Consider the following 22,410-nt stretch of genomic DNA (forward strand, 5'->3'; position numbering starts at 1 on the left):
TCTCCAGAGATGCTCAATTGGGTTTAAGTCAGGGCTCTGGCTGGGCCATTCAAGAACAGTCACAGAGTTGTTGTGAAGCCACTCCTTCGTTATTTTAGCTGTGTGCTTAGGGTCATTGTCTTGTTGGAAGGTAAACCTTCGGCCCAGTCTGAGGTCCTTAGCACTCTGGAGAAGGTTTTTGTCCAGGATATCCCTGTACTTGGCCGCATTCATCTTTCCCTCGATTGCAACCAGTCGTCCTGTCCCTGCAGCTGAAAAACACCCCCACAGCATGATGCTGCCACTGCCATGCTTCACTTTGGGGACTGTATTGGACAAGTGATGAGCAGTGCCTGGTAGTCTCCACACATACCGCTTAGAATTAAGGCCAAAAAGTTCTATCTTGGTCTCATCAGACCAGATAATGTTATTTCTCCCCATCTCAGAGTCCTTCAGGTGCCTTTTAGCAAACTCCATGCGGAGTTGAAGTTCAAAGCTGCTAAACGGACCCCTTGTAAGGCTCCGACACAAGAACATACTTTTAAAAATAGTGGCAATGCCCCCCCCCCCCTTCAGGCAAGGAGAGTTTAAAAATGAGTAGCCTGGTGGAGTCATGTCAGTAAAACAAGAAGAGTCACTATTTAAAATCCAAGTCTCAGTGATGAAGAAGAAATCCAGATTATTTGAGGTAATAAAGTCTTGCAGAATAAAAGTTTTATTAGACACTGATCTCACGTTCAAGAATAAGCCTTGATAGAGGTAGAAGAGCTTGTTGCAGGATTAGCAAGGGTGAGCGTGCAAAGATTAGCAGTGTTTACTACTCGATTGCAGGCCGAGGAAAAGTGATGCTGTCTTGAAATGGAGAAATTATATCCAGTGTCTAGCGCCCATGAACCCATGATGGAGTCCTGAACAGGAGAAGATGGGTCATAGACGACTCACAGGCATCGGGAATCAAAGCTCTGGGACTTGAGTCGGCATTGTTTAACAGCAATTCCGGCTCTTTTCCGGCAGCGGGTACGTTTGCGTCTCCGAGGAGCATTCAACTCACTGATACAGGTGAACACTGGCGTCCAGGTGAAGAAGTCAGGAGATGAATAAAACAAAGGTGGAGGTTCACAAAAAATCCAATCAGGAGATGAAAATTGAGAGAAAGGCAAGCCAGAAAATATGTTTAGTAAAGACTCACGATCATAGGACAGTGGCCGTTGGGATAAACTAAAACATAAAAACAAAGTTAAAACATAGAGAGACGAGCAGACGGCCAGCCACACCAGTCAGCGCCATTTTCTACATCTTCATCTCTACATCTCAGTCGGCGCCATCTTCTACATTATCATGTAGAGGTACAACAAATAAAAGCTTCTCTGTCTTAAAGTGCTTCATACATTGCTCCCATATTTTGAGTGATTGATGGACAATTAGAATATTAGTATATTGATGATAATTTGTGTATACTGGTGCACAGAGCAGAACATTTAAATAAGTACAGCAAGATTTTATTTTTATTGCAGACCTTTATTAGTTTGATTTGCAGTTGATGTCTTTGCACCATTTTGTTGTCTGACAGTTTACAGCTGAACATGTTACCATAGCTAACTTTATTCTGTTTAATTAACAATCATACAGTAAAATCTTGATTATCCTTTTTTGCTCCCCCACAGCTCATTACTATCTGCCTGCATGTCATAATTTATTAACAAAACATAACGGAGTTTAAAAAGAAAATTACAATACAGAAGAACATTAACATTAGTACATTAATAAGGAATAACATTACCATTAGTTGTTTTCGACACATTTTTCAATTTTATCAGCATCATGCTTTATATCGTTCACTGTTGTTCTTCCTACTCTGTAAATTGAAGCAATACCTGAAGTCAGGTTTTGTAAACCTTTAATAATTTAAATTTTTTGTGACAATTCCAACACCACACACTTACGTTTATCAGCCATAACAGTGTATAGTAGATTAATTATAACATGATAAAAGCTATGAAATGCTATTAAACTGAAGGTACGTTACTAACAATATGATTTCAAAATGCTGCCTGACAAGTGGTGATAGGGAAGATCACAACATGCTAGCACAAGGGACAGTTGTTGCAATTTAATTGCTCATAGTGTACCGCATGTCAGTACTAGTACAATAATAGGCAGTAGCATGCACATTTTTTTATCCTTTAGATCTAACTGTTAAATCGAGTGATGGATAATCAAGGTTTTTCTGTATTTATAGTATTTTACAATTGTATTTTACACTTAGGGCGGCACGGTGGCGCAGTGGGTAGCACTGCTGCCTCGCAGTTGGGAGACCTGGGGACCTGGGTTCACTTCCCGGGTCCTCCCTGCGTGGAGTTTGCATGTTCTCCCCGTGTCTGCATGGGTTTCATCCGCGAGCTCCGGTTTCCTCCCACAGTCCAAAGACATGCAGGTTAGGTGGATTGGCGATTCTAAATTGTCCCTAGTGTGTGCTTGGTGTGTGGGTGTGTTTGTGTGTGTCCTGCGGTGGGTTGGCACCCTGCCCAGGATTGGTTCCTGCCTTGTGCCCTGTGTTGGCTGGGATTGGCTCCAGCAGACCCCCGTGACCCTGTGTTCAGATTCAGCGGGTTGGAAAATGGATGGATGGATTTTACACTTATTCATTTAATAAGATTAAGTGCATTAACTCTTGTAACATTAGCAAATAGGCCAAGAGTAATACAAAATCCAATATTATAAAGTGAATACTGCATATTGCCCAGTACCCCTTTGATGTATGTACATAGAAAAATGCAGATGTTATCTTATAGTCATATTGTTTTACCTTTTTATTTTTAGATAGGCCTTTAGTTATATGTCCCCAGAGGGAAATTTGGCTTTTTACAGAAGTTGTTTAAATCGTCATCTTCTTCTCCTTCTTTTGGCTACTTCCATTACAGATCACCACAGCAGATCATCTTTTTTCATATCTTTCTGTCCTGTGCATCTAGCTCCATTACACCCACCACCTTCACGTTCTCTCTCACCACATCCTTAAACTTTCTCTTAGGCCTTCCTCATTTCCTCTTACCTTGGCAGCTGCATCCTTAACATCCTTCTCCCAATATACCTAGCATCTTTCCTCTGCACATGTCCAAACCAGCACAGTCTCACCTCTCTGCCTTTGTCTCTTAATCTTTCAACCTGAGCTGACCCTCTAATGTACTCATTTATTATCCTGTCCATCCTCGTCACACCCAATGCAGATCTTAACATATTTAACTCTGCTACCTCCAGCTCTGTCTCCTGTTTTTTGGTCAGTGCGACCATCTCCAACCCACATAACATACCTGGTCTCACTACTGTCTTATAGACCTTCCCTTTTGCTCTTGCTGGAACCCATGTGTCACAAATCAGTCCTGACACTCTTCTCCACCCTGCCTGCACTCTATTCTTCACCTCTCAATAACACACTCCCCATTACTGTGTACTGTTGATCCCAAGTATTTTATATCATAACATTAGAATTATTTCATTATTTAAACTCCTCCACCTTTGCCCACTCTACTACCTGCATCCTCACCATTCCATTGACCTCCCTCTCATTCACACACATGTATTCTGTCTTGTTCATACTGACCTTCATTCCTGTCCTCTCTAGAGCATATCTCCACCTCTCCAGGGTCTCCTCAACCTACTTCTTAGTCTCGCTACAGATCACAGTGTCATCCACAAGACAAGATTTGACAAGAGGTCCCTGTAGACTTTATAAAATACACACACACACACACACACACACACACACACACAATGTGGCCTGAACACACACTAGAATGAGTAAATAGAAAAACATTCCGACTTGGCAGTCATAGTCACAGTTAGGCATTATGCACTAATTTTTGGAAAATGTTTCATATCTGGTTAATTGATTTATAATTATTTATCAGGACTTGTAAAATCAGATTTAGTAAACAAGCTTTCATATTTGCTGTGTTAAAATGTTATAGTAAGAAAAAATTTTAAACACTAATTGAAGTGAGCATGAATTTTAGTTTTGTGGAATTTGCTCATAAATTGAGTGTTCCTTTTGACATTGATATATACTTAAGTATGTTGCCTAATGTGATAGCTGGAAGTGACTATTCATATTTAGTAAGGTTTTTCCAATCACATTTCTACTCTTCTTCACCACAGCTATGATCTTTGATATTTAAATGCAACATTCATTGTTTTCTTTACCAAAATATGTTTTTCCTTTTATTTTTTATGTCTTTCATTGGCCAGTACACTTTTATCCACCCCCAGATAATTAAAATATTACGTTTAGGAATCTGTCTTCTTATCATTGAATTTTAGCACTAAAAGAAGGTAAACACTTAAGATTCTCAAAGTAACATCTTTAATATATACAGTATTATAATACAGTTTCATTCTGTTTTGCAAAACGTTTATACTGTATGTAGCTGACATTTTGTGTAAGCATTCATTGTTAAAGATCTCTTTGAAATTAATAGATTTGTGTACTTTTTATGAGTTTGTTTAGATTTAATTCCTGAATTCCATCACATTTTGGAAAACAATATGTTTTCTCTGTTGATTATTATGCCTTTTTTTTAGGTAATTAGAGGAAGAGTATATGATCAAACCAAACCTGATACTTTTAACCAACTTTGGACCGTTGAAGAACAGGTAAGAAACTGCAAAAATGGCTTTGCTTTTACTTTTGTTCCTCTTAAGAATTATTGTATGCATTGTTTTTGTTAAACTTTTTTGTGATTAACTTTTTATTAAATAAAACCAAAATGATAGGATATAAACAACAAGCAAAATATTTTGCTCCCTCTCCCAGCCACCGTGAGCCAAGGGGTTAAAAAAATGACCAAAAATAAAAATGTCTATAACTAGCAAAACAAAGTCAAGGAGTTACAATTCAAGGTTTACCCAGTTGAGTAGCAGCAAACCAGGTTTTAATTACATCGCTGGAAGCACTATTGATCCACACTGTGGAAAACTCCAAATGTATTAAGTTTACAAAAGGAGGACTGGCAGTTGACAACAGAACATTTTCAGGTGTCTTCCAACTGGAGGCAATAATTTGGCTGCCAGGGTACTCCAACAAAGTAGCTTATGTTCAGAGGGTTTAAGTGTAAGCATAGAAAGGTCTAAAAGAAGAAAGATTTGAGGTAACAAAAGAATACTGCAAGAAAGAAAAGAAGACAATAGGTGACAGATGTGTGTCTAAAAGGAAAAGACAGGAGGAAAGTGCTTGGTAAACCAGGATAACATATCTGACGGAGAGGATCAGCAATGAGGCCCATCAGATGCCACTTATTGGGGAGTAGGATAAATTCTGTGTAGAAGAACTCTGAACTAGGTGTGCTGATAGTTTGGGTTTCTAGAACCCAACCTTATATTGGAGAAAACAGTGCCCCAGGACGGGCGTGAAGAGAGAGGAGAAATGTCTCTGGACCAAAAAGAAATCAAGAGCATAGCTTTATAAGATGCTTTGCACAGTAAAGAGTAGAGGATAGACACAGTTTTTTTTTTTTGCTAGGAATAGAAAGAACAAAGCAGAGAGTACAATGAGTGATTTGGTAGGGGCGCAGTCAGAGAAACCCCATTTGCTCAGAGCACTGAATGGAGTTGTAGGTGGAAAAAGAAACTAGAACAAGGGAAATTAAAATGTGCTTGTAAAGTGTGGAATGTCATAAATCCTGAACTATTAAACAAATCCCCTAGCACACTGATTTCTATGTGCTGCCAAGAGGGAAATACACAGGGCTGGCTACCTATTGAGATAATGGGATTAAGAAATATTGAAGTGAGAGAGTGCGATTTACCAGAAGGTGCAAGTATTTTTACAGATGTTGATGGCATATAACAAGATAGGTCCCAAGGAAAGTTTGGAGGCTTTAGAATTCAAGAAGGTAAAAAGAACAACCCGAATAGAGAGTGGCAAAGCAAGGGAGGATGCTGTAGGGGGCCAAGGTGGAGAATGAGAAAGAGGACACAGCCATAACCAAAAGGGGTAGAGGGTGAAAGCCCAGTATGGTATAGTTCCAGGTCAAGCAGCAATACATCCACACACGGTCTATCTCTAACTAAGGTTTATTGTTCAAGGTTTGGTCTCTTAACATTCTACAGGAACCTTGATATCAGTGACCTGACTTCAGACCAATATTTACTAGGAGTGGGATGTGGCCGAATAGAATTAATGAAGTTGAAAAGGGGTACCACATTCATTTTGATAATGGGCAAACAAGACTGAAAAGAAAGAGAAAGTTTGGCCCTTTGTTAATGGAGGCTTTCACATCTGCGAAGATGTGGTGATAATTGTTAAATGATATGTCTGAGACTAAGGCAGTAATATCAACTCCTAAATATCTTAACTAGATACAGGGATAAAGATGGTAGGGAGAATTGAGAGCATATATCATTAAGGAGCAAGAGAGAAGATTTAGACCAATTAATTTTGTAACCAGACAGGGCTTCGAAAGACCTGAACACTTCTAGCAGGTAAGGAATATCATAGGAGACATTACCTAGGAAGAGCAGGATATCTTCAGCATATTAGGATATTCTATCACTGTAATTTGAAACAGAAAAATGACTTAGAAGCTGGGAATTACAGAAGGCAATTGTGAGCGGGTTGAGAGATAAGTTGAAGAGTAAAGTGACAAAGAACAGCCTTGCCTAGCTACCCAACTAATGGAGAAAGGATGTGAGATATTTGAATTAGACAAGAGAACTGCAGTGTGGGAAAAAAGTTGAGTCTTTACCAGATTTATAAAACTTGGACCAAAGGCCATTCTGTCCATGATTTGCAATAAGAATTGCCAATATATGGGGTCAGAAACCTTCTTGGCATCAACGAAAAGAAGCACAGCAGGGCTAGAAAGGGAGAGAACAAAATCAGTGACTTGCAGAAGTCTTCTCATGTTATCAGAGGCTAACCGTGACTGTATTTTCTGTCTTTTTTTTTTTTCCCCCTCTTAAGGCATCTCATGTAAGTGATCATAATGTTGAGATATATATTGTATACCTCAATTCTGTAGTTGATGAGTACAAACCCAAGTACCACTATTTGAAAATAAATTGCCTAAATATATTTCTTTATTTTAGAAGAGGGTAGATTGTCTTCTGCAGTCACACGTTAAGTGTAGTTCAAGTTATACAAAGTTATTTTATCTCCAGAAAAAATTGGAACAACTGCTTTTGAAGTATCCTCCAGAAGAAATTGAGTCTAAACGTTGGCAGAAGATAGCAGATGAGTTGGGCAATAGGACAGCAAAACAGGTGCAGTATTGTTTTAGTATTGTTTGTACCACTGCTGTTGATTTTTATCCACTTTATTTTGTCTTTTTAGTAAATGAAAATATGTAGTTAGAGGTCTTTGAAAAGTTTATATAACAATGAGTAATTAAAATTGAAATACTAATAATGCAACATTGTTAATACATCTGATTTTGTATATCACGATATCATCACTGGCTGAAGATCTAATATCCAGGTTTACCAAGTTAACTGATTGCCCTGAAATCTTTTTCCTCCAATCTGTACTGTACTGGGGCATTATTTGATGTGAAGTCATTTTCCCCCCTTTCCTTATAGTATCTGACATCACCTCCAGCCATGTCGTTGTTGGCCTCCCTCTTGACCTCATCTACTCCACATTCATTTTGGTATATCTCTTCACAATATCATCTTCTCCTTTTTTCTCTCAGCTTTCCAAAACCACCTTAGTCTGTTTCTCCCTAGCATAACACCTACTGTATAATCTTTATACCAAGTCTTTGTCTTAACTTGTCCTTTGTTATACTTTTAACTCTGTGACAGTCCACGTATCCATCTGATTATTCTCAGCTAAGTGGTTTCCATCTTTGCTTCATGTTCCACTTTCACTGGCCATTTCTCACTCCTACACATTATACTATTCCTCACACAACTTTCATAAAATTTATTGTTCAGTGCTAGTGAAGACTCCTTTAGAAGACTTTCAGAATACTGGGTCTTCACCACTCTCGTGCTGATGAATGGCTCAATTGCCAGCATGATGGTCTTGTCTCAAAAAAAAAAAAAAAAAAAAAGAGAGAGAAAAACATTTATACTCCCTTTTTTAATTTCTTACATTTTTATCCACAATTTCAGAGTCATTTTTTAAAGTTTACACAGATATTTAGTGATAAATGTAGAAACTGTGCAAGCATGTTGTAGTGAAGCAAAGATCTAAAATGTCATGGGGTATAAACCAGTCTTGCTTATCAGTTATTCCTTATGCAGTCTGTGTATAAAGTAGTAGTGAAATAGAAATTTTGCTAATATTTTATAATAAGCCAAAAAAAGACAAGTTGTCATTGTTTCACTTTTATAAGATATGCATCATTTTTATTTAGAATAAGCTTAAATACACAAGTCATTAAAAATTGTCACTGGCACGTTCTGTTCTTTTTTTGAGGAAAAGACAATGAGCTGTGTTAAGCTGTGCATCATATTGAGCATACACTAGCAAGAAGCCAAGTTAATGTGACTTTTTTTTTTAAATTAGTGACGCACAATTTCAGTTGACCAGGCTCTTCAGCTTCTCTTCTTTGAATTAATGTGACATACTCCTTATACAGAAACATGAATCATATGCAGTGTGGTTGCAAAATGGTATATTGTTAAGAACAACTTTTCAGGTTTGGGAGCAATTTAGCTTGATTGAATATTGTAAAATATGCCTACTAACACATCTACTTTACTACTCCATTGTATGTGCAGTACATAATTAAACCATTACAAATTATGAAAAGATATGTACAGTTCCAAATAGATTGACTGTCTGTAAAAAGGCATTAATTTGAAGCATCCTGAGTTAGAATAAAATGCACTTATTCAATTGTACTTGCAGCAAAAACTGTCCATTTGTTTTGTAATGAGCAACATATAGAACAGTTTTCTCTACTCTTGAATGAAATGTTTAAGTGTTAATTTTCTTCTTCCAGGTTGCAAGCAGAGTTCAGAAGTATTTTATAAAACTGACAAAAGCTGGTATTCCCGTACCTGGAAGAACACCCAATTTATACATGTATAACAGAAAGGTACAGTGAAAACATTCTTTCACTAAAAAAACATTATTTCAAAAAAAAAAAAAAAAAAAAAAAAAAGTCATGGACTTTTGTATTATGTGCTATTAATTACTAAAAGCAGTAATGAGGATCATATTGACAAGATGCAATAAAAACTACAGTTTTCATTTAAAACAATCTTCTGGTAAGATGGCATTCTTACAGGTGCTACTATTTTGTGTACTGTGAAGTTATTTAATTTGTGAAATCAAAGATTAAAATTTATATACTTTGAATATATCAGTTTCAAACTGTACTGTAATAAAATACTATGCTTGGATTACATGTACCAACATTTGGGATAGTTAATTACAGTTTTTGGCCAAAACAAAGGTAAAACAAAGGTATATGTACTGGGTGGTTAAAAAGAACAAGGTTTATGTTTACAAATTTGTGAATGACCCAAGGCAAAACTACAGAAAATCACATTCAGGCTTTGGCCACATTGATATTGCATAACTGCTTTGAAGGGACAACCCGCTAACCTGGTTGAACCCTGAAAGTGGCTGTTGAACCACGAGAAAGTGTGTAGCCTTGGAGGTAGTATTCTTCTGAACTGCTTTCAAAGGTTTCAGTATGTATTTCTGTATGAAAGAGCAAGGCTTGTTTTTGTTTGTGTCAAATGAACTAATTTAGCTAATTTACTTTTGTCACCAAAAACTTTATAAGGAGTATAAAATGTACAAGCCAATTTTGGAATTTAAAGCTGCACCCTTTATATAACTTATATAACTTTGACCCAAAATTTATTCTGAATTAAAAAAAAAAATCAATATACTATAAATGGGAAGTATTAAATACACATCATTTGTAAATGTAATAGTTAAAAAATGCTGCACATAGTCCTTAAAGAAGCAGTGTTTTTTAAATTCTTCCACTGCATCTTTCAAGTCTACACATTTAATAAAATAATTGTTTGTATGCTTCTTTCACTTTCCGTTTTTTCTGTTTCCCCTTTTAACTGTTCATTTCCAGGTTAATGACAGTCATAATTTAGCTGGCAAACTTTCAATGAAAACATGTCCATACCCAGTGCTGCTAGTTGTAATACATAAAAAAAAAATAAAGCAAGCAAGCTTCTGCTTCCTTATGCTCCACTTTATAAGAGTCCAATCTTTTCCCCTGCACAATTGACAGATCATTCTAAAGCTGAAATAATTATTCTTATATCTAGAGTAGTTTAATTTATATTAAGAATGTTTAGAGTGGGATTCAGTTTTGTCAGTGCAGTTTATAATGAGTATAGGCAGTAATGGACATGCAGTTGATAAAAAGAGTTGCTATTTAGGCAGAATTACGCATAATAAAAATGGGCCACACGATCAAGTGCCTTTGGCAAAAACTGTCTCTTGCAGGAGCATGATGCATCAAGGTAGTGTGGTAACAAGAGTGCAGTGTAGTCAGAAAATGACCCTGAGTTAGGGTTTAAAGGGCACTCTCTTCAGAGGCCTCTTGAGTATGGAGTTATGAGAGCAGAAACATGGAGGGAAAAAGTACATACTGAGGTATTTCTGATTAAGTAAGTGGGTGAACCCCCCTACCTGGCAAACAGGGACTCTTGAGCTGCATAGGTAGGACGAAAGAGTAAACAGTGTTTTTATTTTCAGCTCTTGATTTTTTTTCTTTTGTATTTTTCTCATGTTCTTTTTTTTTTATCTATCATTATGTCTTTTGTTTATTTAATACATTTTTTATGTATTTTTTTTTTCACTAGAAAATGGATATTTTAAAGTTAGCTTTAAAATTACCTGGACATCTTTGCAGAAACTTACAAAGTGGAATTAAATACTTAACTACTAGTTATAATGCTTACTGCAATATTTCAATATAACTGTAGAGCAATAACCCATATTTTGGACGGTCTGAAAGTTAAGCATAACACTAGTCAGTTATGTTTGGTGTAAATGAATTAAGACTACTTTTTTTCCATATCTTGCTTTTATGAACAGTATTTTTTATAATATTCCTATGATGGAAAAAATATTTGGATAAAAAGGAACTTGGTTGAAATGGGTCAAACTAAGAATATTTAAGGTAACTAAAGGTTGAAATAAGTCAACTTAGTAACAATATTTAAGAGAAAAAAATTAATTGGCCCTTGCACTGCATCCTGAGGGACACCATATCTATTTGCAAACAGGCTTAAACAGCTACCGTCTTTAGGTTTACGCATGCATTAAAAAAAGGAGAGCCTAACAGACCAACTAAGTTCTTGGGTTTTTGTGATTTATATTAGTAGTGTCAAAACTGCATATAAATCTAAAATTATAATGACTGCAGTATTTTCTGCATTAGTGAATATTGGAATACCTTTTACCGTACAAGTTAAGACTGTTTCTATGTTATCACCAGAGTAAAACTAAACTGATGTTTTGAGTCTACCTAAATCCACTTTGAGGAAATGGGAGCAATGCCAACCTATAAAGAGGTTTCCCAGCATGTTTATGCCAGTTAATTGAAACAGATGTTATAAATTTTTATTTAAGGTGCCATAAACAGGTACAGGGGTTTCAGATTTCTGTCTTCGTTACTGTTGTTGAACATATTCTATGTGAATTAATTTCATTCTTTCTAAATCCTTGTAGGCTTCCAGCAAGCGTCAGCATCATCTGAATAAACACCTGTACCGACCCTCCACCTTTCTGGCTTCTTATGAGCCTCCTGTTTATATGGATGATGATGATGATCAATCGGGTTACTACAGCAACCAGCAGGATGCAACAACTGAAGACTCTGTAAGTGTTACAATTTTGAATGAGCATAGAGTATTTGATTTAAATCAAATTTAGTTTGATGCATTAAAGGCTTTGATTTCTTCTTTTACTCTTTTTTTCTGAATTTTGTGATATTATTTTTCTGTACTAGGGGAAGTAGCTAAAGTAAAGCAAAAACTAAACCGTGAACAAGACCTGAATATCTAGTACATCGCAGTGCCTCATGCATTAATTATGAAGGTAGAGCACTTGAGAACTTGATTTTGCTGGTTAAGTGAACTACTAAAATATATACATGAAACTACCTAAAAATGTGTGAATTTTTGCTTGTCAGGATATCTGACCATATAGCAGTATTTGGAACAAATTAAGTCTTGAATTGCACAGCACTTGTATGAAACCTGTAAGCCATTTTTGACGAGAACCTACCATTTAGCACATGTCATGAGAGGAGCCTGTGGCATTGGAATTTTCAATAGAAAACGTTTCAAGAGGGATGACAGAGGTTTTAGTTGTTTAATCCTTTTAGTGGTATCACACCCAACTATGTAATGTGTGTAAGTGTGGAGCACACATGGAGAATAAAAGGGAGTGGGTAAGTGCAGGGGTAGGGAAAGGAAAGTGATTGCTGGCAGCAGGAAAGGTAGATGGTGGAATGCAGTATGTGTTGGGTAGCATAGGCCTGCTGAGCAGTACAACTAGGAAGGAGGTGATTCATGTGTAATTATGTTTTTCTTCTATGCTTCCTAGTTCTGTTTTATAATGCTGACATTATATATGTACTGGTTATCTTTTGTCATGCATTTTTACTACACTGAGAAGTTAGTCGCCTCCTGTCACCCTAATTTTAATGCATTAGATTTCCTCACTTGTACTTCATATGTTAACTCTGAAATACTGTGAGGAAGTTTTGTGTTAAAGTTGGGGATTGGTGATGTGGACAAAAATAATTATTATATGAAATGATTTTGTTGTTTGATGATTGCTGCAATATGCAGTAAATAATACTTGGAGTGCATTGGAAAGATAACTTTCTTTTTAAATACCGTGCAAAAAAATACAGAGAATGTCTCAACAAACCTACAGTTTTATTTTAAATAATTAAAATAAATGTATATATAAATGCAATATTAATGTATTTAAAATATTACAATAAATATACAGGTGTATAAAATACTCATATCCTTGCTTGTTTTTCCTGAATAATAGTTTGAGTGAAAAACTAAACTGAAATTAAAACTTCACACTCAAAAACTAACTGAAATAAAATATCATGGGTGGTAATGAGAATGTTTCTCTTTTCTAAATAAAATAATTGTTTAATGTTTAAACTAACGCATGCATTTGCAGTAGTGAACAAATAAGAGAGGAAATCCATTTCTTCGTTCCAAACCCACAACCTTTTGTTTAAATATGTGGGTTCAGAACAATGAATGAATGACCTTAGTTTTGTAAAATGTTCTGATTAAAATACATATCCTAGTGTATATATAATTGCCAAAAATATGTAGTAGTTTTAGAAGTTTGGTACTAAGAATTGCCAGCAAGTAAGGCACTCAGACACATTAAAATGAGTAAACTATTACAAAGCTGCAAGTGACACTGTTTATATTGTTTATTAGCATCAGCTGTGCTATTTATTACTAAAAGTGTATCATTAAACATTGCAGAGTTTCAAAACTCATTGGCTTATTAAGATAGATAGAGATAGACACTCACTCACTCACTCACTCACTCACTCACTCACTCACTCACTCACTCACTCACTCCTCTTCCCCCATGGGGAAATTCACTTACTCCAGCAACAGCATACTGATAAAAAACAATATTAATTAAAGAGTGATAAAAACACAGTGCAAGGTGGAGAGTGCGAGGCAGGTATAGATCTGTACCCTCTACACACAGTCACCTCTGATGATCACGGGGTCCGTGAGGGGCCTGGGCCTCCTAAAATCCACCGCCAGTTCTTTGGTTTTGCTGGTTCAGTTGTAGGTGGTTTGAGTCGCACCATTTAACAAAGTCCTTGATTAGGTTCCTATACTCCTCCGCCTGCCCGCTCCTGATGCAGCCCACGATAGCAGTGTCGTCAGCGAACATTTGCACGTGACAGGACTCCAAGTTGTATTGGAAGTCCGATGTATATAGGCTGAACAGGAATGGAGAAAGTACAGTCCCCTGCGGCGCTCCTGGGCTGCTGACCACAATGTCAGACCTGCAGTTCCTGAGACAAACATACTGAGGTCTGTCTGCAAGCCACCAGGTATGAATCTACTCCCATCTCTGTCAGTTTGTCCCTAAGGAGCAGAGGTTGGATGGTGTTGAAGGCACTAAAGAAGTCCAGAAGCATAATTCTTACTACACCACTGCCTCTGTCCAAATGGGAGAGGGATTGGTGTAGCATGTAAATGATGGCATCCTCTGCTCCCACCTTCTCCTGGTTTGCGAACTGCAGAGGGTCAAGGACGTGGCGGACCTGTGGCCTCAGGTGGTGATGCAGCAGCCGCTCCATGGCCTTCATCACATGTGATGTCAGGGCGACAGGCCTGAAGTCATTCAGCTCACTGAGACATGATACCTTTGGGACTGGGGTGATGCAAGATGTTTTCCAAAGCCTCGGGACTCTCCCCTGTTCCAGGCTCAGGTTGATTAATGTATAATATACTGAAATTTAGAATTAGGAGAGTGTAGTACAAACCATTAAACTGGCCCCATTCTTCTTCTTCTTTCGGCTGCTCCCGTTAGGGGTTGCCATAGCGGTGTGACGATGTGGGTTCTGCACCACGCTCCCATCTTCCTTCTGGGAGCCCTTGAAGCTGACACTGTCGGTAATGTCACAGATGAGCTGGACAGTGAGGCACAACAATGAAACAAGGGAATGGTGCAATGTGAAACTGACCTTCATTCCACTCCTCTCCAGAGCATATCTCCACCTGTACAGGGTCTCCTCAACCTGCTCCCTACTATCGCTACAGATCACAATGTCATCGGCAAACATCATAGTCCACGGGAACTCCTGTCTAATCTCATCTGTCAACTTGTCCATCACCATTGCAAATAAGAAAGGGCTCAGAGCCGATCCCTAATGTAATCTCAATTCCACCTTGAATGCATCTGTCACTCCTACTGCAGACCTGACCACTGTCACACTTCCCTCATACATATCCTGTATAACTCTTACATACTTCTCTGCCACTCCCGACTTCCTCATACAATACCACAGCTCCTCTTGAGGCACCCTCTCATATGCTTTCTCCAGGTCCACAAAGACATAATAATAAAAATGCATTTTATTAATAGGGCACTTTACATTTGTAGTAAATCTCAAAGTGCTACATTAAAAGTTTAAACAAAGGCAAAACAAGTTAAAAACAGAGATAAAACAACAATAATTAGTAGCATTCTTGTTAATATGCTTTCCTAAATAGAAAAGTCTTCAGCTGTTTTTTAAAACAGCCCACAATCTGCTGTGTTCTCAGGCTCTCTGGTAGGGCATTCCAGAGCCGTGGAGCAGCCACTGCAAAGGCTCGGTCATCCATTGTACAAAGTTTGGTCATAGGGGGGCAAAGGCAGTAGCTATTTGCAAAACGGAGGTTTCTTGTAGTGAAATGTAATATAAGGAGTTCCTTAAGATATTATGGGGCATTCACATGGATACCCTGGTGAATAAGCAGACAAAGTCCGTATTCAATACGGAGGCGAATAGGGAGCCAATGAAGTGACCGAAGGATTGGTGAAATGTGATCATATTTCTGCACCCTTATCAGGATCCTTGCAGCACTATTTTGAATTTGTTGTAGCTTTTGAAAGCTCTTGTTGGGTATCATGATGAGGAGGTGCATTACAATTGTCCAGCCTGAAGGAAACAAAGGTATGAACCAGCTTTTCAGCATCACATAGGGAGAGGCAGGGACAGAGTTTGGCTATATTTCTGAGATGAAGGAATGCAATTTTACAAAGGTGATGGACATGTGTATCAAATGACAGATGGGAGTCTTAACTTGACACCCAAATTTGTAACTGAAGGGGATAGGGCAATGGTATGGTCAGAAAAGTAATACAATTTGCAATAGTTTGCTATCACTTCATGATCCAAAGAGGATTTTTCTTAAATGAGGTCTAATTTTTGCGGTTTTCAAGGCCAATGGGACTATGCTGCTCTGGAGAGAGTGATAAATGATATCAACAATAAGAGGGCTTAAGTCTGATACATTAGCTTTTACCAGAGAAGTAGGAAAAGGGTCCAGTGAACACGTTGAAGGCATCATCCAGATGTTTTCAGTCTCCATGGTGATTTTGCTCGGATGATGTGTTTGGTCTGTGATGGAGCGAGTTGCTGCTGACCACAAAGATGGAATGGGGCTCCCGGTCTTGGTATAAACAAACCGCCGACCAGACCCCCTATGGAAGGCTGTGGTTGTTGAGCTCCATCAGTTACAATGGCAGATACTGGAGCATGCCAGCAAATGGAGGAGATATGATCCCGATGTAAATAGTCAGCTGTAGTCCTTATGTGCACAGTTGGACAGCTGTGATGCAAATTGCAAAGGATTCGAGTAGCAAGACAATCGCCAAGATCCCCAACGACAGAGCTGACATCCAGGAAATGTAATAGCAGGCAGAACACTGGCGGATGTAATGCGGACAGTTTGCAAACGACTCCAGAAGCCTTAGTTCAGATGACAACATTAAGAGGTATTCCACAAGAAATCCCAAATACCATCCACAGAAAACTCAAGTGGTTTCAGTCAGTTGGAGACTGATAACAGGTTAGCGCCGATGACACAATGCAAGTTGGCCCAACAACTGCCGCAGGTAGGATTTCTCCCAAAAGTAACGATATTTAAAGCTGTAAGGCATTAACCGCAAATTACAGCCACTAGATGCTAAAGTTATGTATAATATCCAGAAACAGCTACGATCAAACAACATTCAGGTAATACGAACACTTAAATAATGAATATCCATCCATCCATTTTCCAACCCGCTGAATCCGAGCACAGGGTCACAGGGGTCTGCTGGAGCCAATCTCAGCCAACACAGGGCACAAGGCAGGAACCAATCATGGGCAGGATGCCAACCCACGACAGTAAATAATGAATATAGCGTGGAGAAGCAGCAAACAGCCAGCGCCTGCGTCCTCTCTCAGCTTCACCAATGTAACTCCTTCTGGCCTTCACTGTATTTCTCCATCAACATTCTCAGAGCAAACATCGCATCTGTGGTGCTCTTTCTTAGCATGAAACCATACTGCTTCTCACTAATCATCACCTCACTTCTTAACCTAGCTTCCACTACTCTTTCCCATAACTTCATGCTGTGGCTCATCAATTTTATCCCCCTGTAGTTACTACAGTTCTGCGCATCCCCCTTATTCTTAAATATTGGCAGCAGTACGCTTCTTCTCCACTCCTCAGGCATCCTGTCATTTTCCAAGTTTCCATTAAACAATCTGGTTAAAAACTCCACTGCCATCTCTCCTTAACGCCTCCATGCTTCCACAGGTATGTCATTTGGACCAACGGCCTTTCTATTTTTCATCCTCTTCATAGCTGTCCTTACTTCCTCCTTGCTAATCTGTTGCACTTCCTGATTCACTATCTCCACATCATCCAACCTTCTCTCTTTCTCTCTCTCTCTTCATTTATCAGCCTCTCAAAGTACTCTTTCCATCTGCTCAACACACTCTTCTTGCTTGTGAGTACGTTTCCATCTTTATCCTTTATCACCCTAGCCTGCTGCACATCTTTCCCAGCTTGGTCCCTCTGTCTAGTTAGTCAGTACAGGTCCTTTTCTCCCTCCTTAGTGTCCAACCTCTCATACAACTCATCATATGCCTTTTCTTGAGCCTTCACCACGTATATCTTCACCTTGTGCCTTATCTCCTTGTACTCTTGTCTACTTTCTGCATCTCTCTGACTATCCCACTTCTTCTTCGCCAGAGGGAGACATCTCCATTTCCATTTGAAATGGGTCACATTAACAAAAGGTAAAGGTTCTTAAGAGTGCTAATGGGGCACAATCATTTCTTTAAGTTAGACACTGTCAGGTGGGTGCATAATGTTACAGTACAAGTTTCTAAATGTAAAAAAAGATGCAGGTTATTCTACTTTGCTATACTTGAATAGCTACATTGTATTTAGTTGTTAAGCTGCGTGCTCAGTGAAATGAGTACCAGCAGCCTTTATTGTACATGAAATGATCTCTTTCTTGTCTGTTCTACCTAAACTAATTACGAAAGCATCAACTCCCATTAGGTTGTGATGTGTCTTTTTGGTCACAACATTTTAAAAATAGACTTCAATTTTGTGCTGTGATTAAAATGAATGCCTGTCCGTTTAGGGTAAATATGAATATGTTTTAAGCCAGTGGTATTTTACTTCGAAAGTACTTACAGTTAAAAGGATTTGTTTAAAGCTCTCTACTCCATCCTGTGGCTGAAAGAGATACTGCAGTGCACAGTAAGGACAGAAAAGCTGTGGTGACTTGGAATTCCAGCCCTGAACTTATCTTGCAGGACTGCCACATGAAGTAGTATATTGTTATAATAATATAGTAGGATTTTATACCTGTGTACTTTGCATTGTACATTGTCTGTTTTGTGTGTGTGTGCTGCTAAGTCATTGCCTGGGCTTCTATACATTTAAATTCTGGTTTGGGAGCTTTTCACAGGACAGGACTGTGAGCTGTAAGGTGGTGATTGACGACATCAACCTTCATGGGGGGAATCTTGAAGTGTCTGTCTGAAACTGTTGCAATCATTAATCAATGACAGGTCTAACCACCAAAACTATAAAGGGGAGAAAGAAGTAATCTGGACGAATGGCCATCCTACATAGTAGTTACAGTTAAGGAAAAGATGTATTCTATCAATGCCGATGGGGGAAAAAGTTAGAAACGAACCAGCCCGCTGTCAGCATGGACAAGGTTAGTGAGGTGGCCATCTACACACCTTTTTAACTCCTTCCTTGCGCTCTGGCTAGCTAGTTTTCAGAGGGGGAGATTGGAAACTTTTTTCTTTGGGATAGTGCCGTCTCCAAATATTCCATCGTTCAAAAAAATCTGCCTTTCATCTTCTGATGCTCTCCCCTCCACACACGAACAATACAATGTTGGACTCTTGTGTCTGTTTATGTATGTTTTCATACATAAATACATACATATGTGTATATATGTATTTATGTATATATGTATGCATATGTGTGTGTATATGTATGTGTATATATATGTATATATGTGTATGTGTATATATTGTCACAGGTGGTTGTGGGTGGTACCCAGCCGGGACACACCAGAGGAGGGCTTACACCTCCCCCAGACCACGTGGGGGCGACCGTGCTGGTGGCTTTGGGGACCACGGGAACTGAGTTTGGAATCTCAACCCTATAGGGGCCCGTGGTCACCGCCAGGGGGCGCCCCAATGCCTTTAGAGCCCTGGCCCTCAGCACTTCTGCCACAGCCGGAGTGCTTCAAGGTGCGCAGCTGGTGCTTCCGCCACACTGGGGAGTGCCAGCGGAAGCTAATCGGGAGGCACCTGGAGCACGTCCGGGTGGGGATAAAAGGGGCCACCTCCCTCCATTCGAGGGCTGGAGTCGGGTGAGCAGAAGGACAGAGCTCAGGTGAAGAGGAGAGGCGGCCTGAAGAGAGTGAGGCATTGTGTGAGGGCCTGGACTTTTGGGGAGTTTGGGGGTTGTGTGCACTTTTGTAAATAATAGTCGTGTACATAAACGTGTGTGGGTGATTATAACGATGTCTGCCTGTCTGTGTCTGGGCTACGGTCCACAATATGTATACAGGTAAAATTCCGTTACAACGAACTCCCAGGAACCTAAAAAATATTTCATTGTAACGAATATTCCGTTATAATGCGATTCTGTATTTGTTACTGTAGTGCTTTCTTTAACTTGTATCCAGGCATTTGCAATCATTTCAATAGCTTCTTTCGCGTTACTTTTAATCTCTTCCTGCCTACAAGTTATGCTGAAGAGAATTTTTCTCGGAATTTCCTTGCGATAATACACTTTCAGGGTGCGAATGATGCCCAAATCCAATGGCTGAAGCGCTGCCATGCAATTGGGTGGGAGGTATTCAAAGCGAACATTATCTGAATGTGGAAGCATGTTGTGGGCAGCATAGTTATCAGTCAGGAGCCGAATCATTATTTCTTCGTCATATTGTGAGGTTTCTGAACTCTTTTGAGACCCCCCCACTTCCCACCCAACGGGAATGACACTCTGAAGTGCGTCCTGAAGAGCGATTGCAGCGTCTGTGGAAGATTGTTTGTCTGTTGCTGGGGCCGGGCAATAGGAGGCTCACATTGCTGCAATGAAGTGCCACAGTAGCAAATCATAAAAGATCGGGGTCGCGCTATAAGTCCCTGTCTTGCACCCTAAAACACAAGGCTTAGTCTCAGTACTTTAGCAAAGCCAGCTTTATTCAGCTTGAAACAGGAACGGCACAGTTATTTATTGTAGCGTGATCTGCCACTCTGCTATTCACAGACATAGCAGTCGGGCAGGATCATGGCCAGGTCAGTGATCAAGTAATCCTTTTGCAGTATTTGCATTTACAATTTACGTGCTCCTAACCTTGCATTACCCATCGAGATCTTTTCTGTTTACTTTGGCGGAGAGACGCATCTGTGAGCCTGTTATTGCCCCATACAGATGCAGAGATCACACTTCGGGATGCTCTACGGCTTGCTGTCTAGTTGGGGGAGGTCCCAAGAGAGTTTACAAACCTTACATTTTCTTGAATAAGTGCCGCCTTAATAGGAATTTTTTTGAACGAGCATCACAGAACCACATAAAAACGGCTTTTTAGACGTCTTCAAATGCAGCAGTTCACATACGTTTGCAACCCGAGATTTTTCTACTTTTTTTGCTCTGTCCTTCAAGAAAGTTGACAGTGTCGATGGCGAAATTCTGAATTCTTTGGTAATGTATTTTTTCTTTTTGCAGCAATCAAGAGCTGCAAAAAATTAGTTTTTTTTCTAATATGAACTGTTATCGTTTTTCCGTGTCTACCGTTTCTATAGGAGGGTGACAATCAGTTAAATTCCAATGGATGTTTTTCAAATGTTGACGAGCAATAAGTAAAAGGTATCACTGAAAACCGCAGGAAACAAAAAAGGCAAAAAAAAAAAAAAACAGTACGAGGAAAGTTTGAAGAAAGAAAAAAAATTACAGTGTTTCTGTTTGGGGATCGTTGTGCACAACTGAGCTGCAGCCACAGAACTAACTGCTCTGTGGATGGGTCATTCAGTTATTTCAAGGCTCTTTTGTGCATTTCGTTATAATGAAAGTATCTGCTGAATGTACTTCATAGTAACGAGATTTCTATATACTCGTGTCATATGGGGAAGCTGTTGGGACCATAAAAATACTTCAGACACCATAAGAGCTGTGCCAAATGAAAATCATAGAAACTATTATGAGGCTGAAAAACAAAGTAAAACCATTAAAGACATCGGTAAAACCTTAGGATTACCTTAATGAGCTGTTGAATATCATTAAGAAGAAAGCAAGCATTGGTGAGCTCAGTAATCACAATGGCACTGGTAGGCCAAGGACGATCTCCTCTGCTGATGACAAATGAATCTTCACAATGGTAAAGAAAAAGCCCCAAACACATGTCCAACGGATCAGAGACAGTCTTCAGGAAGCAGATGAGTATGTGTCAGAGACTACTATCTGCAGAAGTCTTCACAAACAGAAATAGAGACTGTACTTCAAGATGCAAACCACTAGTTGGAAACAAAAACAGGATGGTCAGAATACAGATTGAGAAAAAGTACTTAAAAGAGCCTGCAGAATTCTGGAAAAAGATGTTGTGGACAGACAAGTCAAAGATTAACCTGCATCAGAGTGATGGCAAGAGCAGAGTATGGGGACTTAAGGAACTGTCCAAATTCCAAATGCCTGCAAACTCATTGAACAGCGCTTCATTCTACAAGTTAATGACCCCAAACATACTGCTAAGGCAATACAGCAGTTTTTCAAAGCTAAAAAGTAGGAATGTCTTAAGTGGCCATGCCAGTCACCCGATTTAAATCCAATTGAGCATGCATTCCTTATGCTGTGAAGAAACAAGCAGGAGCTGAAGATGGCTGCATTAGGAGCTTGGCAGATCATCAGCAGAGAAGATATTCAGCACCTGATGATATCTATGAATCTCAATTGCATGCCAAGGATGTGCAACTAAATGATTTCTTTTATATACCTACCATTGCTGTGTCCCAAACATTATGGTGTCCTGAAATGGGGAACCATGTAGAAAAAGTGTTGTCATTTCTGCATGGTTTGAAAGAAATGTATGCAATTACTCTTAAATTAAAGTCTGAAATGTAAACTTTAATTACCTCTGAATTGTTTTATTTGTAATTTAAATCTGTGGAGCAGAGGGATACATCAAGGAAAAATGTGTCTTTGTCACAAACATGGGGACACTGTTAGTGATACGTAGTTTTAAAAAAAGGTCTACATACACATTATATTCCAACATAACTGACAGTAAAAATCACATCCAAAGTGAAATGTTAGAAAGTTTGCATATATTATTTTTTGTTTTGTTGTTCTTTGTACAGCATACTATCTGCAAGGGAAATAATGTGTTTTTTAAATATCCATCCATCCATCCATTTTCCAACCCGC

The 22,410-nt window shown here is 38.9% G+C and overlaps 1 protein-coding gene across 4 annotated transcripts in view; it reads left to right on the top strand.

Annotated features, from left to right (window-relative positions):
* zzz3 (zinc finger, ZZ-type containing 3) overlaps positions 1–22,410 on the top strand; it is a 225,967-nt gene that overhangs the window by 186,659 nt on the left and 16,898 nt on the right. For all 4 annotated transcript variants that reach the window (XM_051933111.1, XM_051933113.1, XM_051933112.1 and 1 more), the window contains 4 exons: positions 4,558–4,629; positions 7,135–7,236; positions 8,925–9,020; positions 11,633–11,782. In XM_051933111.1, the coding sequence (XP_051789071.1) occupies positions 4,558–4,629; positions 7,135–7,236; positions 8,925–9,020; positions 11,633–11,782 (420 nt within the window). The remainder of the gene's footprint in view (positions 1–4,557; positions 4,630–7,134; positions 7,237–8,924; positions 9,021–11,632; positions 11,783–22,410) is intronic.

This window comes from Erpetoichthys calabaricus, chromosome 10, assembly GCF_900747795.2.
Source record: "Erpetoichthys calabaricus chromosome 10, fErpCal1.3, whole genome shotgun sequence".
NCBI lineage: Eukaryota > Metazoa > Chordata > Cladistia > Polypteriformes > Polypteridae > Erpetoichthys > Erpetoichthys calabaricus.